This window comes from Hyperoodon ampullatus (genome assembly GCF_949752795.1).
Source record: "Hyperoodon ampullatus genome assembly, chromosome: 1".
In the NCBI taxonomy this organism is placed as follows: Eukaryota; Metazoa; Chordata; class Mammalia; order Artiodactyla; family Ziphiidae; genus Hyperoodon; species Hyperoodon ampullatus.
Window position 1 is genome coordinate 1,821,693 of NC_136914.1, and position 13,644 is coordinate 1,835,336.

General features: G+C 35.4%; 1 protein-coding gene across 1 annotated transcript in view; it reads right to left on the reverse strand.

The window, feature by feature from the left end:
* Positions 1-369: 369 nt before the first annotated feature.
* The window catches only part of MND1 (meiotic nuclear divisions 1), a gene marked incomplete at its 5' end in the record, with an annotated part of 70,097 nt that continues 56,822 nt past the window's right edge, over positions 370-13,644 (reverse strand). The window contains 2 exons of the mRNA XM_079728562.1: positions 370-610; positions 5,883-5,927. Coding sequence (XP_079584688.1) covers positions 504-610; positions 5,883-5,927 — 152 coding nt within the window. The 3' untranslated portion in view covers positions 370-503. The remainder of the gene's footprint in view (positions 611-5,882; positions 5,928-13,644) is intronic.

A 13,644-nucleotide genomic window follows, 5' to 3' on the forward strand; every position in this document is an offset into this window, starting at 1 on the left:
ACACCAACTTTCTTTATTTTTTCCTGTGGGAAATTTGCAAATATGATGCTATACACTGAAAATCAATCACTCACATTTTCCACTAAATACTGAGAAATAGTAAAGCAGCCATTAGAATTTTTAAGGTTATTTCCAAGCATGTATGTATGGGTGTATAGGTATAATACAGCCTTCAAAAGTACCCTTAGTTCTTAATATTTAATATTTGAGAGAAACTAAAAAATGTTATCATGATGGCTTTAATCTATAAAAAATTATTGGTAAAACTAACAGGTGGACGACTTTACTTGTATTCTCCTACTCTAATGAGCACTGAGGGAACATGGCTATTATTCTGCTTTTGACTGATCAAAAAGAGTGCAAAACATCTACACTTTATACTTTATTTAAAATTAATAAAACAAACACAGTTATAGGTAAATGACAACTCAGTACATTTAGCTGTATAATATAAAAATTTACATATTCACAAGCACATAGCTCCTTCACTGACACCAAACATTTTAGTCTACGTAGTCAAAGTCTTCTGGAATTCCAAAATTTTTATCAATTTTATTTTCTTCGAACCCAAATTTTCTTTTGGCCCAAGATTTTATTGCAAATATGTTATCTATAAAGAAAATTGAGAAATATTTTTAAGAATTGAAAACATAATCACAAAACATTTCAAATGTAATTACATTCAGTTTTTTTTTTACTTCTATTACTTTTAGAAGTATCAAAATAAGGAGTTTTCTGTATCTTCAAGAGTAGCAGCAATTAACTTCAGAAGAAAGAAAAGATTTAATGATTATTTTGAATAAACAGATTTCATATTAAAAAATTCAGTAAATTAGTTGCCACTAAAGAATACCTGACTTAAAGAATAATCCAAAGCTAGGGAGAGGTTAATGGTGCCTCTTCCACATTTCCACAGCAGAGGCAGGATTCTGTTACCTCAGGAATTAGAGTTGCTCCTGTTCCCAAATGGAACCCCTTTCCCTCCCCGACAGAGAGAAGGGCTTCCAGAGAATCAGGCCAGGGAGAAGGGGTGAGGAGGAGGGAAGGGATTCTCTTAAGACTAAAAGAGGAACAGATATATCCTGAATGTCTTCTAGGGAATTTAAATGCAGTTTACCACTGAAAAAAATGTTACATCTATATAAAGGGATTTATCCCAAGGAAATAAATTGTGTACAAAGATTTATGAGCAAATCTTCATCCCAGTGTAACAAAAGAAAAAAATAAAAGCAATCTAAATGTCTAATCAAGTAGAAGGGTGTCAATGCATAGGCAGTGAAGGATGCAAGGCAGTACCAACGTGCTCACAATGGCTGCACTGAGGGAATGCGAATGACGGTGAGTTTTCTTTTTTTAATTTTACACATTCTCTTTAATGTACATATACCATCTTTATAATGAATATGTATTATAAATACAGAAAAATAATGGTATACAGTTTTCTGGTTCAGATTTCTATAAAACATTAAGCACTGTGTTAGTTGTGATAATGAAATGAAGGGTTAAAGTAGGTTCGTTTGTTGTGTTATTGGCCGAATTATCACCTCCCCCTAATTCATATGTTGTAGTCCTAAACCCCACTACCTCAGAATATGAGGTATGTATTTGGAAATTAGGTCTTTAAAGAGATGATTAAGTTAAAATGAGCCCACTGGGGTGGGCCCTAATCCAATCTAACTGGTGTCCTTACAAGAAAAGGAAATGTGGATACACTGAGACACCAGGGCCAGGCATTGGAAAGACCCCGTCAGGACACAAGGAGAAGAAGCCAAGGAGAGAGAGGCCTCAGAAAAAACCAAACCTGCCTACACCTTGAGTTTGGACTTCCATCCTCCAGAACTGTGAGAAAATCAATTCCTTTATTTATACCACCTGGTCTGAAGTATATTGTTATGGTACCATTAGGAAATTAATATATGAAGTTCGATCACTCTTAAAAATATTGTTTTAGGAAGTTTAATTCCAAGTATCAAATATTGATAACTAAATGTTTAGAATGAACATTTAGTTATGTTTGCTGAGGTGAATACTACTATATCAAATAGAATAATGTTAACAAAATATCCTCATTTCTTTAAATAAAGAGTTATAGGATATCAACCGGTATTAAAATAAATATTTATGTAATGATCTAAACCAAACCTCTACTTTGCAGAAGAACCTAAGAGAGAATACTAATAGCATGAGGTACTCTAGAATAATCTGTTTAATTTGATTAGTGTCTGCACAACCTGTGCAATCTTGACAGTCACAACCAAATATTTATAGAGGGCCCATTGCTACATAAGACAGCTATTAAGTGTATTACAGGTATTCCAGAACATAAAGAGCCTATGCCTTCAAACTGACACAAGAGTAGAGAGAGAAAAATCAATTTATCACTAAACAATTCCAAAGTGATATGTATGTTAGAGAGAAAAGATCAAGTGTTATGTGTACAGCTTGCAGAATAGGCTCCAAGAATACAGAAAGATTTCCAGAAAACAAGAGGACAGATGCAATGCTGTAGGAGCCTTGGAGGAATGTACTTCAACCCGGGATCAGGAGGGAAGAAAACAAGGCACCATAGTAAGACTAGAGCCTCTGCAGGAAGGAGTTCCTGGTTCATGTGAGGGCAAGGAATCATTTTATTATAAACCTTCAAAGATTCAGAACAAACAAAAGAATAAACAGGGCTTCCCTGGTGGCGCAGTGGTTGAGAGTCCGCCTGCTGATGCAGGGGACACGGGTTCGTGCCCCGGTCCAGGAAGATCCCACATGCCGCGGAGCGGCAAGGCCCGTGAGCCATGGCCGCTGAGCCTGCGCGTCCGGAGCTTGTACTCCGCAACGGGAGAGGCCACAACAGTGAGAGGGCCGCGTAGCGCAAAAAAAAAAGGAATAAACAAATGAAAAGCCTCTTTATACAATGCTTAATGGACCAATTCAAAAAGACTCTGATTAAATATGTCCTTGGGCCACTCGATATCTGCCTTCAAGACAAAGTTACCCGCAATCTTGATAGTTCATCCCTGTCAATTAATTTTTCTATTATGTGGAAATGTTTATGAATGGATAAAAAAATACTTTTTTTTTTAAAGAAACAACCTTAAGACTGGTAGAATTCATATTAATTTATATGGTGGCAAACCCAAGATATATACAGGAATAGGATGGGCAATATCACATGCATGAGTCTACATTAGGACCTCACAACATCTTTCCCCCTTCACTCATTAAGATGCCTCTCACACAAAGTCGTGAAAACTCCACTATCTTAGTTATTAGGCAAGGTTTTATATAATTTGATAAATCACTTTTAAAGTTACTTAATGTCACAAAACATTTAGATGTTATATTTCTAGTTATATTTATACCCTGAGGTAACTTCTCATTCTATAAAATTGAAATACTGAATTACTGAACAGTAACTATGCTCAATTTAAAATACATTTTAGGGACCTTTTCAGTATAAAGAAACCAAATCTTAACTAATAATTACATAGCGATCTTTAGTTATAAGTACTATTGATGTTTTCTTTTTGTTTGTTTTGAAAACAGGAAGGTTTTCTGAAGTGTAATTCGTTTTAACTCCATGATTTTTTCATAACACTTTTATGTTGGAAGGAGCAAGTTGTAAACTTAAATGGAAATATGGCTCTTAACAGCTGTTTCTACTGTTCTGAAAATATCATCCTTCCTATATGATTTTAAAAGTTTCAGGTTCGGGGCTTCCCTGGTGGAGCAGTGGTTGAGAGTCCGCCTGCTGATGCAGGGGACATGGGTTCATGCCCCGGTCCGGGAAGATCCCACATGCCGCGGAGCGGCTAGGCTCGTGAGCCATGGCCGCTGAGCCTGCGTGTCCGGAGCCTGTGCTCCGCAACGGGAGAGGCCACAACAGTGAGAGGCCCACGTACTGCCAAAAAGAAAAAATAAATAAAAGGGCTTCCCTGGTGGCGCAGTGGTTGAGAGTCCGCCTGCCGATGCAGGGGACACGGGTTCGTGCCCCGGTCCGGGAGGATCTCACATGCCGCAGAGCGGCTGGGCCTGTGAGCCATGGCTGCTGAGCCTGCGTCCGGAGCCTGTGCTCCGCAGCGGAAGAGGCCACAACAGTGAGAGGCCCACGTACCGCAAAAAAAAAAAAAAAAAAAAGTTTCAGGTTTTTTCTCAGCTAATAACACAAGGGAAAAAAAAGTTGTTCACATTTTTTTCATTATAATTTTCGAAGTTTATGATCAACTGGAAAACATGAAAGGATTTTTTTAAGAGACAGGGAAAAGAGGAGTATTTGTTTATCAATGTGTCTAATGGTGTGCTAAACGGCTTACAAACTGTTTTATTTAATCCTCCCAAAATGTGAGGTAGATATTATCCACATTGAACAGATGAAGAAGCAGGGTCAGAGAGGTTCAATAAATCACACAGCAAATAAGGAGAACAACCTGGATTCCTTTGAAAGTCAAGTTCCTCCCACTATATACACAGGCTGCCTGTGCCTACTGTTTGCTAAGCTGCTTTGTTAATTAGGGGAAATCACTTTCTGACTCGTCTTATTTTTAACCTAAAAATCCACTTGCCTTTTTTCTTACTCAAAATTTTATATTTCTCAAACCTATATATCACTGTATTTATTATTTATTTATACTTTATTGGACACACATTTCATTATTCTCTTTTATTTAATGTTAGTTTGCTGTTTTTACCCTCCTCTGTTCTTATCACTAAAGCATTACACTATTTAGGAAATAACTGTAATAAATAAGACTGCAATTTTATAGGAAACAAAGGCCAGTTATATTGATTTTATCAGTGTACTTAATTCTAAAATAGACAAGGAAAAATGATTCTTAAGTTTTCTGTGAAATACAGAGGTCTGGACATGGAATCAGGGAACTCTGGCTCTAATCCCTGTTCTTCCAGCGACAAATCACCTTTGACTTAAGGCAGCTACTTCAAGCTTTCTCCATCTCTGTGTCAATGCAATCTTATCCATACTGTCCCACAGAAACAGAATAAGGGTAACACATATAAAGGCATTAAAGACTCTTACCAGGATGGAAATGTTCAATTACCATTATTTTATAATTAAATACTGAAAAAACATCAGTGTAACTTCCAGACAGGTTTTAACAATAATCATACTTGTATATAATTCACAACAATCATTATTTATTAACCTTCTTCTAAATTTTAAGACACATAGATAATGCCTCATTAGTTCCCATTTCTTAGAATATACCTGGTATAGACCAGAGGGTGTATCCATTGGCAAATGGATTAATGAGGCATTTACATGAAAGCAGGTACACAGAGAAGACTACCCCGTGTGGTGGGTGAGAGCTTGGACTCTGAAATCTAATTCCTGTTCCACTGACTAGCACCTGTGTGACTGTGGGTTCCTAGTGGCCTCAGCTTCATCTCTAAAATTAGGGATAATAATCCTATCTACCTCATAAGATTGTTGTGGAGATAAAATGAGAATGCACCACAGACACGCTTTAAAATGCCTGGCTCATAATCAGCCCTTGACAAATGTTTGCGATTATTATTATGAGCAAGAAGACAAATCTTTAGGATTGCATGAAACTCTTAAAAGTTGTATCATGAATTAATATATAAGAAGGTTAAGTGATTAGCCCAAGTGATTTATCTGGGAAAAGTTACACAAAACTTAAAGTAATCATTGGTTTTACAAAAATGCCTTGCACTTTACAAAATGACTCATAATAAGACTTTAAAAATTCCTTAAGTAAATGAAATGATTTAAGATATAAAAACTTGATTAATACATACACTGTCAGAAATGTCTTTTCTTGAACTTAACCGGGCACAATAGCTCCTGTATTTCATATCATAGTAAGTGTACAAGGGTTTGACTAGTTTATCAGGGCCACTGTAATACATACCAGTCCATCTGTTAGCAGCTTCCTTGGCCACTTCATTTGCTTGACCTGAAAAAAACCCAACCATATATATATAGATTCATCTTTTTTGGAAAAAAAAGCTCAAATAGTGACACTGTATCTCACAAACCTGCTCAACTTCCCAAGGAAATTTTAGATAGTTGCAGTTATATTAGTCATGAATAGAAAGTCAATGTGAACAATTTCCCTTTCCTAAATGTCCACTATTATTGTACATCCTGTTTAAAAACATGTTTAACCGATATGTTTCTCAAATAATTTATGCCAGAAGAAGATAAACTAATTTAAGTTTAATGATAAGCATTTTAGTGTATACATATTAGACAACAATAAACTTGACAATACAATTTTAATGGCCATACAGTAGCCCTGAAGGAGGAAATATTTACTTTATATTTAATTATACTTCTTGCTATTAAATGTTATCTGTAGCTATATGATGTCGTTCAAGTTAACCTACACAGCACATAACAATGCCATGATCACCTGGGCATAAATAGTATTCATAATGATAGCATTTATTTATTTATTGAAATACAAGTTATATACCACAGAATTCACCATATTAAAGTGTATTATTCAGCGGTTTTTAGTATATTTACAAGGTTGTACAACCATCGTCACTACCTAATTCTAGAACATTCTCATCACCCAAAAGGAAATCCCATTTGGAGTCACTCCACTTCCCCTTACCCCCAGCCCCTGGAGACCACTTATCTACTTTCTGTCTCTATGGATTTGCCTAGTCTGGACATTTCATATAAATGAAATCATATATGTCTGGCTTCTTTTCACTTGGCACAATGTTTTCAAGGTCTGTCAACTGTAGCATAAATACTTCATTCCTTTTTACTGCCAAATAATATTCCATTGTATGGATACACCACATGTCGCTTAGTCACTCATCAGTTGATGGACATTTGGGCTGTTATTACTAATATGAATAATTTAACAATTTTTGTGTGAACATGTTTTCAGTTCTTTTGGGTACATACCTAGGGGTGGAATTGCCGGCTCAAATGGTAACTATACATACAACATTTTGGGGAACAGATAACTTGTTTTCCAAAGTGGTTGCATCAACACACCATTGTAAAGCAATTATACTCCAATAAAGATGTTAAAAAACAAAACAAAACAAAAAACAAAGTGGCTGCATCATTTTCACAATCCCACCAGCAATCTAAGAGTTCCAACTTCTCCACATACTCACCAATAATTATTTTGCCTTCTTTTTATTACAGCCATCCTAATGGGTATCTCATTGTGCTGTGATTTGCATTTCCCTAATGACTAATGATGTTGAGCATCTTTCCATATGCTCATTGGCCATTTGTATATTCTCCTTGGAAAAATGTCTATTCAAATCCTTTGTCTGTGTTTAAATTTTTTTTTTATTGTTGAGTCATAAGAGTTTTTTTAATGTATATTTTTGATATTGGACACTCGTCAGATACAGGATTTGCAACTATTTTCTCCTATTCTATGGGTTTTCTTTCCACTTTCTTGACAATGTACTTTGACACACAAAAGTTGTTAATTTTGATGAAGTTAAATTTATCTACTTTTTCTTTGGTTGCTTGAGCTTTTGATGTCATATCTAAGAAAACTAGGCTACAGAGACACACATCTATGTTTTTTTCTAAGAGTTTTATAGGTTTAGTTCTTACATTTAGGTCTTTGCTCTACTTGAGTTAATTTTTGTATACAGTGTGAGGTGGGAGGCCGGGTTGATTCATTTGCATGTGGATAACCAGTTGTGCCCAGCGTCCTTGGTTGAAAACACTATTTTGTTCTGATTGAATGGTCTTGGTACCCTTGTTCAAAACCTTGTTTACTTCTGGATGCTCAATTCCATTTCATTAACCTGTATGTCTATTCTTATACCAGTACCAAATTGCCTTGATTACTCAAGTTTTGTAGTAAGTTTTGAAATAGGGAAATTTGAGTCTTCCAACTTTTTTTTTCCCCAAGGTTCTTTTGGCTGTTCTGGGTCCCCTACATTTTCATATGAATTTTAGGACTAATATCAATTTCTGCAGAAAAGAAATTGGAATTTTGGAGGTTTTACAGTTAATCGGTAGACCAATTGGGGGATATTTCCAACATGACAACATTTAGGTCATTCAATTCATGAACACAGGATGTCTTTCTATTTATATAGGTCTTTAATTTCATTAAATGTTTTTCAGTTTTCAGTACAAGCCTTGCACTTCTTTGATTAATTTTACTCCTAAGTATTTTACTCATTTTGATGCTACTGTAAGTGGAATTCTCTCTTAATTTCATTTTCAGGCTGTTTATTGATAGTTTATAAAATACAAGTGTTTTTTATATATTGATTTTCTATCTTGCAATCAGCTGACCTCACTTGTGAACTCTAATAGTTGTATCTTGCTGTTGTTGTTGTTGTTTTGTGGATTGTTTAGGGGTATCTATCTAAGATCATGTCAACTGCAAATAGAGATAGTTTTCCTTTTTTCTTTTCAATATGGATGCTTTTTATTTCTCTTTCTTACCTAATTGCCCTGGCTTGCATTTCCAGTACAGTGTTGAACAGAAGAGGTGAGAGTGCTTTGGGGAAAGCATGCAGCATTTCACCATTCAATATGTTAGCTGTTCTATTTACGATAGGCAGGACATGGAAGCAACCTAAGTGTCTATTGACAGATGAATGTTTAAAGAAGATGTGGCACATATATACAATGGAATATTACTCAGCCATAAAAAGAAATGAAATTGAGTTATTTGCAGTGAGGTGGATGGACCTAGAGACTGTCATACAGAGTGAAGTAAGTCAGAAAGAGAAAACTAAATACCGTATGCTAACACATACATATGGAATCTAAAAAAAAGGTTCTGAAGAACATTGGGGCAGGACAGGAATAAAGACGCAGACGTAGATCATGGATTTGGGGACACGAGGAGGGGGAAGGGTAAGCTGGGACGAAGTGAGAGAGTGGCATGGACTTATACACACTACCAAATGTAAAATAGATAGCTAGTGGGAAGCAGCTGCATAGCGCAGGGAGATCAGCTCTGTACTTTGTGACCACCTAGAGGGGTGGGAGGGAGACACAAGAAGGAGGAGATATGGGGATATATGTATATGTATAGCTGACTCACTTTATTATAAAGCAGAAACTACCACAATATTGTAAAGCAATTATACACCAATAAAGATGTTAAAAAAAAAAGTTAGATGTGCATTTTTTTTTTGGCTGCACCACGTGGCACGTGGGATCTTAGTTCCCCAACCAGGGATGGAACCTGTGCCCCCGGCATTGGAAGCGCACAGTCTTAACCACTGGGCCGCCAGGGAAGTCCCAGCTGTGCATTTTTTACAGATACACTCTTATTAGACTGAGGAAATTCACTTCTTTTCCCAGTTTGTTGAGTGTTTTTTATTACGAAAGGGTGTTGGATTTTATCAAATACTTTTTTATTGAGACAATTATGTGGGGTTACCTCCACATTTATTCTATAAATGGGCTGCATTAGATTGATTTTTGTGCTTTGAACCAACCTTTCATCCCTGAGATAAATGTCACTTAATCAGGGTGTATAATCCTTTTTATATACTGCTGGATTTGATTTGCTAGAGCTTCATTGAGAATACTTACATCTATATTTGTAAGCAATACTTAACTATAGTTTTTTTTTCTTATGAAGTCTTTGGTTTGGGTATCAAGATAATACTGACTTCAAAGAATGAGTTAGGAAGTGTTCTCTCTTTTCTAATTTTTTTTTAATTGAAAAGTTACTTCTTTAAACTGACAGAATTCACCAGTGTAGACTTGGCTTTTCATTGTAAGAAGTTTTTAATTTCTAACTCAGTCTTTTAACATGTTATACATCTATTTACAGAGTTCATTTCTGCTTGAGATAGTTTTGGTAACTTGTATCCTTCTAGAAATTTGTTCACTTCATATAACTTATCAAATTCATTGACATACCACTGCTCATAGTATTCCTTTATAGTCCTTTTTATATCTGTAAGGTCAACAATGATCCTTCTCTTTCATTCCTGATTTTAGTAATTTGAATCTTCCTTTTTTCCTGGTCAGTCTAGCCAAAGTTTGTCAATTTTGTTGATCTGCTTAAAGAACCAACTTTTGGTTTTATTGACTTTCTCTTGTTTTTCGATTCTCTAGCTCTTTTATTTCTGTTCTAGTCATTTTATTTCCTTTCTTATATCTGCTTTGGGTTTAGTTTGCTCTTCTTTTTCTAGTTTATTAAGATAGAAGGCTAGGTTTTTGTTTTGAGAATTTTCTCTATTTTTTAACATAGGCATTAAAATATTAATAAATTTCTCACTGAGCAATGCCTTCATTGCACCCAAAAAGTTTCTGTATGTTTTCATTTTCACTATCTCATAGTATATCCTAATTTCCCTTGTGATTTTGTTTGAGCCATCCCTTTTGGGAGTGTGTTGATTAATTTCAACATATTTGTGAATTTCCCAAATTTCCTTCTGTAATTTATCTCATAACATTCCACTGTCATCAGAAAACATACTTTGTATTATCAATCCATTTAAATTTATTGGGACTTAAGCTTAACATGTGGTCTACCTTGAAAAATATTTCATGTGCACTTGAGAAGAATGTGTCCCCTGCTGTTGTTGAATGTTCTATAGAGATTTAGTTGGTTTGTAGCATTAAGTCTTCTAATTTCTTGCTTATGTTCCATCTTGCTATTCCATTCTTTATAGAAAATGGAGTATTTAAATTTTAAACTATTATTGTTGAATTGTCTATCCCTTCAATTCTTTTGGTTTTTGCTTATGTATTTTGGTTCTCTATTGTTAAGTGTATATATGTTTGTAATTGTCATATCTTCTTGAAGAGTTGATCCTTTTATCATTACAATTATAAACTGTACTTCTTTGTCTCTAGTAACAAGTTTTGTCTTAAAATCTATTTTCTCTGGTATTGGTTTAGCCACTCTAGCTTGCTTTTGGTTATTGTTTTCATGGAATATCTTTTTCCAGCTTTTACTTTTACTGTATTTGTGTCCTTGAGTCAAATGTGATTCTTCTGTAGATAGTATATAGTTTATGTGTTTTTAAAGTATTCTGCCAATCCCTGCCTTCTAATTGGAGAGTTTAATCCATTTACATTTAATACATTTACTGACAAAGTAGGATTTACATCTGCCATTTGTTATTTATTTTCTATAAGTCATATGAATTTTTGTTCCTCAATTCTTCCACAGTTGCTTCATTTTATGTTAAACAGATATTTTAGTGTATCAGTTTAATTCCCTTATTTCTTTTACCAAATATTTTGGGGATGTTTTCTTAGTGATTGGCCTGGGGATTACTATTAACATCTTAATTAGAATGAATACCAATAGTACACAAAAGTTTTGCTCCTATGTAGCTCCATTCCCCTCCCCACTTTTATACTGTTATTGTCACAAAATATATTTTATACATTGTGTGCCCAACAACATGTTTATCAGTATTGCTTTATGCAGCTGTAATTTAAATCAGATAGAACATAACAGATACAAACAAAACTACACATATACTGTCCTTCAGATTTACCTATGTAAATCTATTTTATCGCTTCATGTTGATCAAGTTACTGTCTAGTGTGCTTTCACTCCAATGAGAAGGACTTCCTTTTTTTTTTTTAAGGGCAGGTCTGCTAATGACAAACTCTTTCACTTATTTACCTCAGACTATCTTACTTTGCCCTTCATTTTTTAAGGAAAATACTTCTGTATATAGAATTCTTGGTTGACAGTTTTTTCTTGCAGCACTTTGAATATGTCATCTCAATGTCTCTGGCTTCTATGGCTTCTAATAAGAAAAAAGCTGTTAATCTGACTGAAGATCCCTTATATATAATGAGTTGCTTCTTTCTTATTGCTTTCAAGCTTCTTTTTATCTTCTGACAATTTGATTATGGTGAGCCTATGTGTGGATCTCTTTGAGGTTGTCCTAATTGGAGTTTATTAAGCTTTTTGGATGTGTAAATTAATGTTTTTCATCAAATTTGGGACATTTTCAGCCTTATTCTTTTGGCCCTTTCTCTCTCATCACTTTCTGGGACTACCATTGTGAGTATGTTGGCATTCCTGATGCCACACCACAGGTCTCTGAGACTCTGTTAATGTTTCTTCACTCTTTTTGATTTCTCTTCCTCAGATTGGATTATCTCTATTGAACTATCTTCAAGTTACTGATTCTTTCTTCTGCCTGCTCAAATCTGCTGTTAACCCTTCCAGTGAATGTTTTACTTAATTACTATAGTTTTCAGCTCCAGAATTTTTATTTTGTGCCTTCTTAATAATTTCTACCTCTTTATTGATATTCTCTACAGTAAACCCCCTACATATGAAACTTCAAGTTGTGCACTTTCAAAGATGTGAACATGTGTTTGCATGTCCAATCAAGTAAGTTAGTTCACATATCTGGCGTACACTGTCACGTGCATGCATCCTCTACAAGTGGTTGTGCTTTTGTGTACTTTACTTACAGTACTATATAGAGTAAAATAGTACAGTATCTTTATTTCAAGCCAAGGATGCCCAGAAGCAAGCGTAAAAGCAGCAGTGATGTAGCTGGTACAGCTAAGAACTGCCAAGCGATAACAATGGAAACAATAGTGAAAATAATTGAGAGAGTGGAATGAGGCAAAATGATGGAATTGGAGGCCCAGAGAAAGGATGAAGAGAGACAAGAGGAAGAAGAAGTAACTGAAGAACTGTAGAGATTCATGACGCAGGATATGGCAAGGGGATTTTCTTTATTTGAGGAGGCACTGTTAGTTTTTGAGGCACAGGACCCGAATGTTAAAGCAGCCATTCAGAATCCAATCCAGTGCTACTGTGTCAACTATGATGAGAAAAAAAGAGCTATGACCCAGACATCACTGGATCGCTTTTTCAAGAAGGTAGACAGAATTGAATCCAGCAAGGAACCAGAAACTGTGCCATCAACTTCAGGCGTGAGTGAAATTGCAGCTCGCCCTCCGTCTCCTATTGCTGACGATCCTTCAGCTCTACCAGCTCCCTCCTCCTCTCTCCCTCATCCAGTCAGTAACTCTTCTTGCCTGTTCACTCGATGCCAGCCCCTGTATGCCAGCTGTTGTACTGTACTACTGAACTTTTCAAGTACTGTAAGATTAAAAATGTTTTATTTTTTGTGTTTGTTTTTTATGTATTATTTGTGTGAAAAGTATTATAAACCTATTACAGTACAGTACTTTATAGCTGATAGTGTTAGTTGGGTACCCAGGCTAACTTTGTTGGACTTAGACCAAACTGGACTTACGAACATGCTCTCAGAACAGAACTTGTTCGTATGTAGGGGACTTACTGTATGTGGTGAGATATCATTCTCAGACTTTCCTTTAGCTCCTTAGACATATTTTTCTTTAGCTCTTTTAACATATTTAAAATAGCTGATTTAAAGTCCAAAATCATGCATGAGCCATATTTTCTTGTTTCTTTTCATGTCTTGCAATTTTTTGTTGAAAACTGGACATTTAAACTAATAGAATGTTGCAACTCTGGAAATCAGATTCTTCCCATCTTCCCAGGGTTGCTGTTGCTGCTACCTGTAGTTATTGATAATTTAGTGATTTCTCTGCACTAATTCTGTAAAGTCTATATTCTTTGTTATGTGTGGCTACTGAAGCCTCTAGTCAGTTTGCTTACTGATCAGCCAATGACTGAACAGAAGTTTCCTTAAACACCTGGACTAAATCTTCAAGTCTTTGCTGAGAGTCTG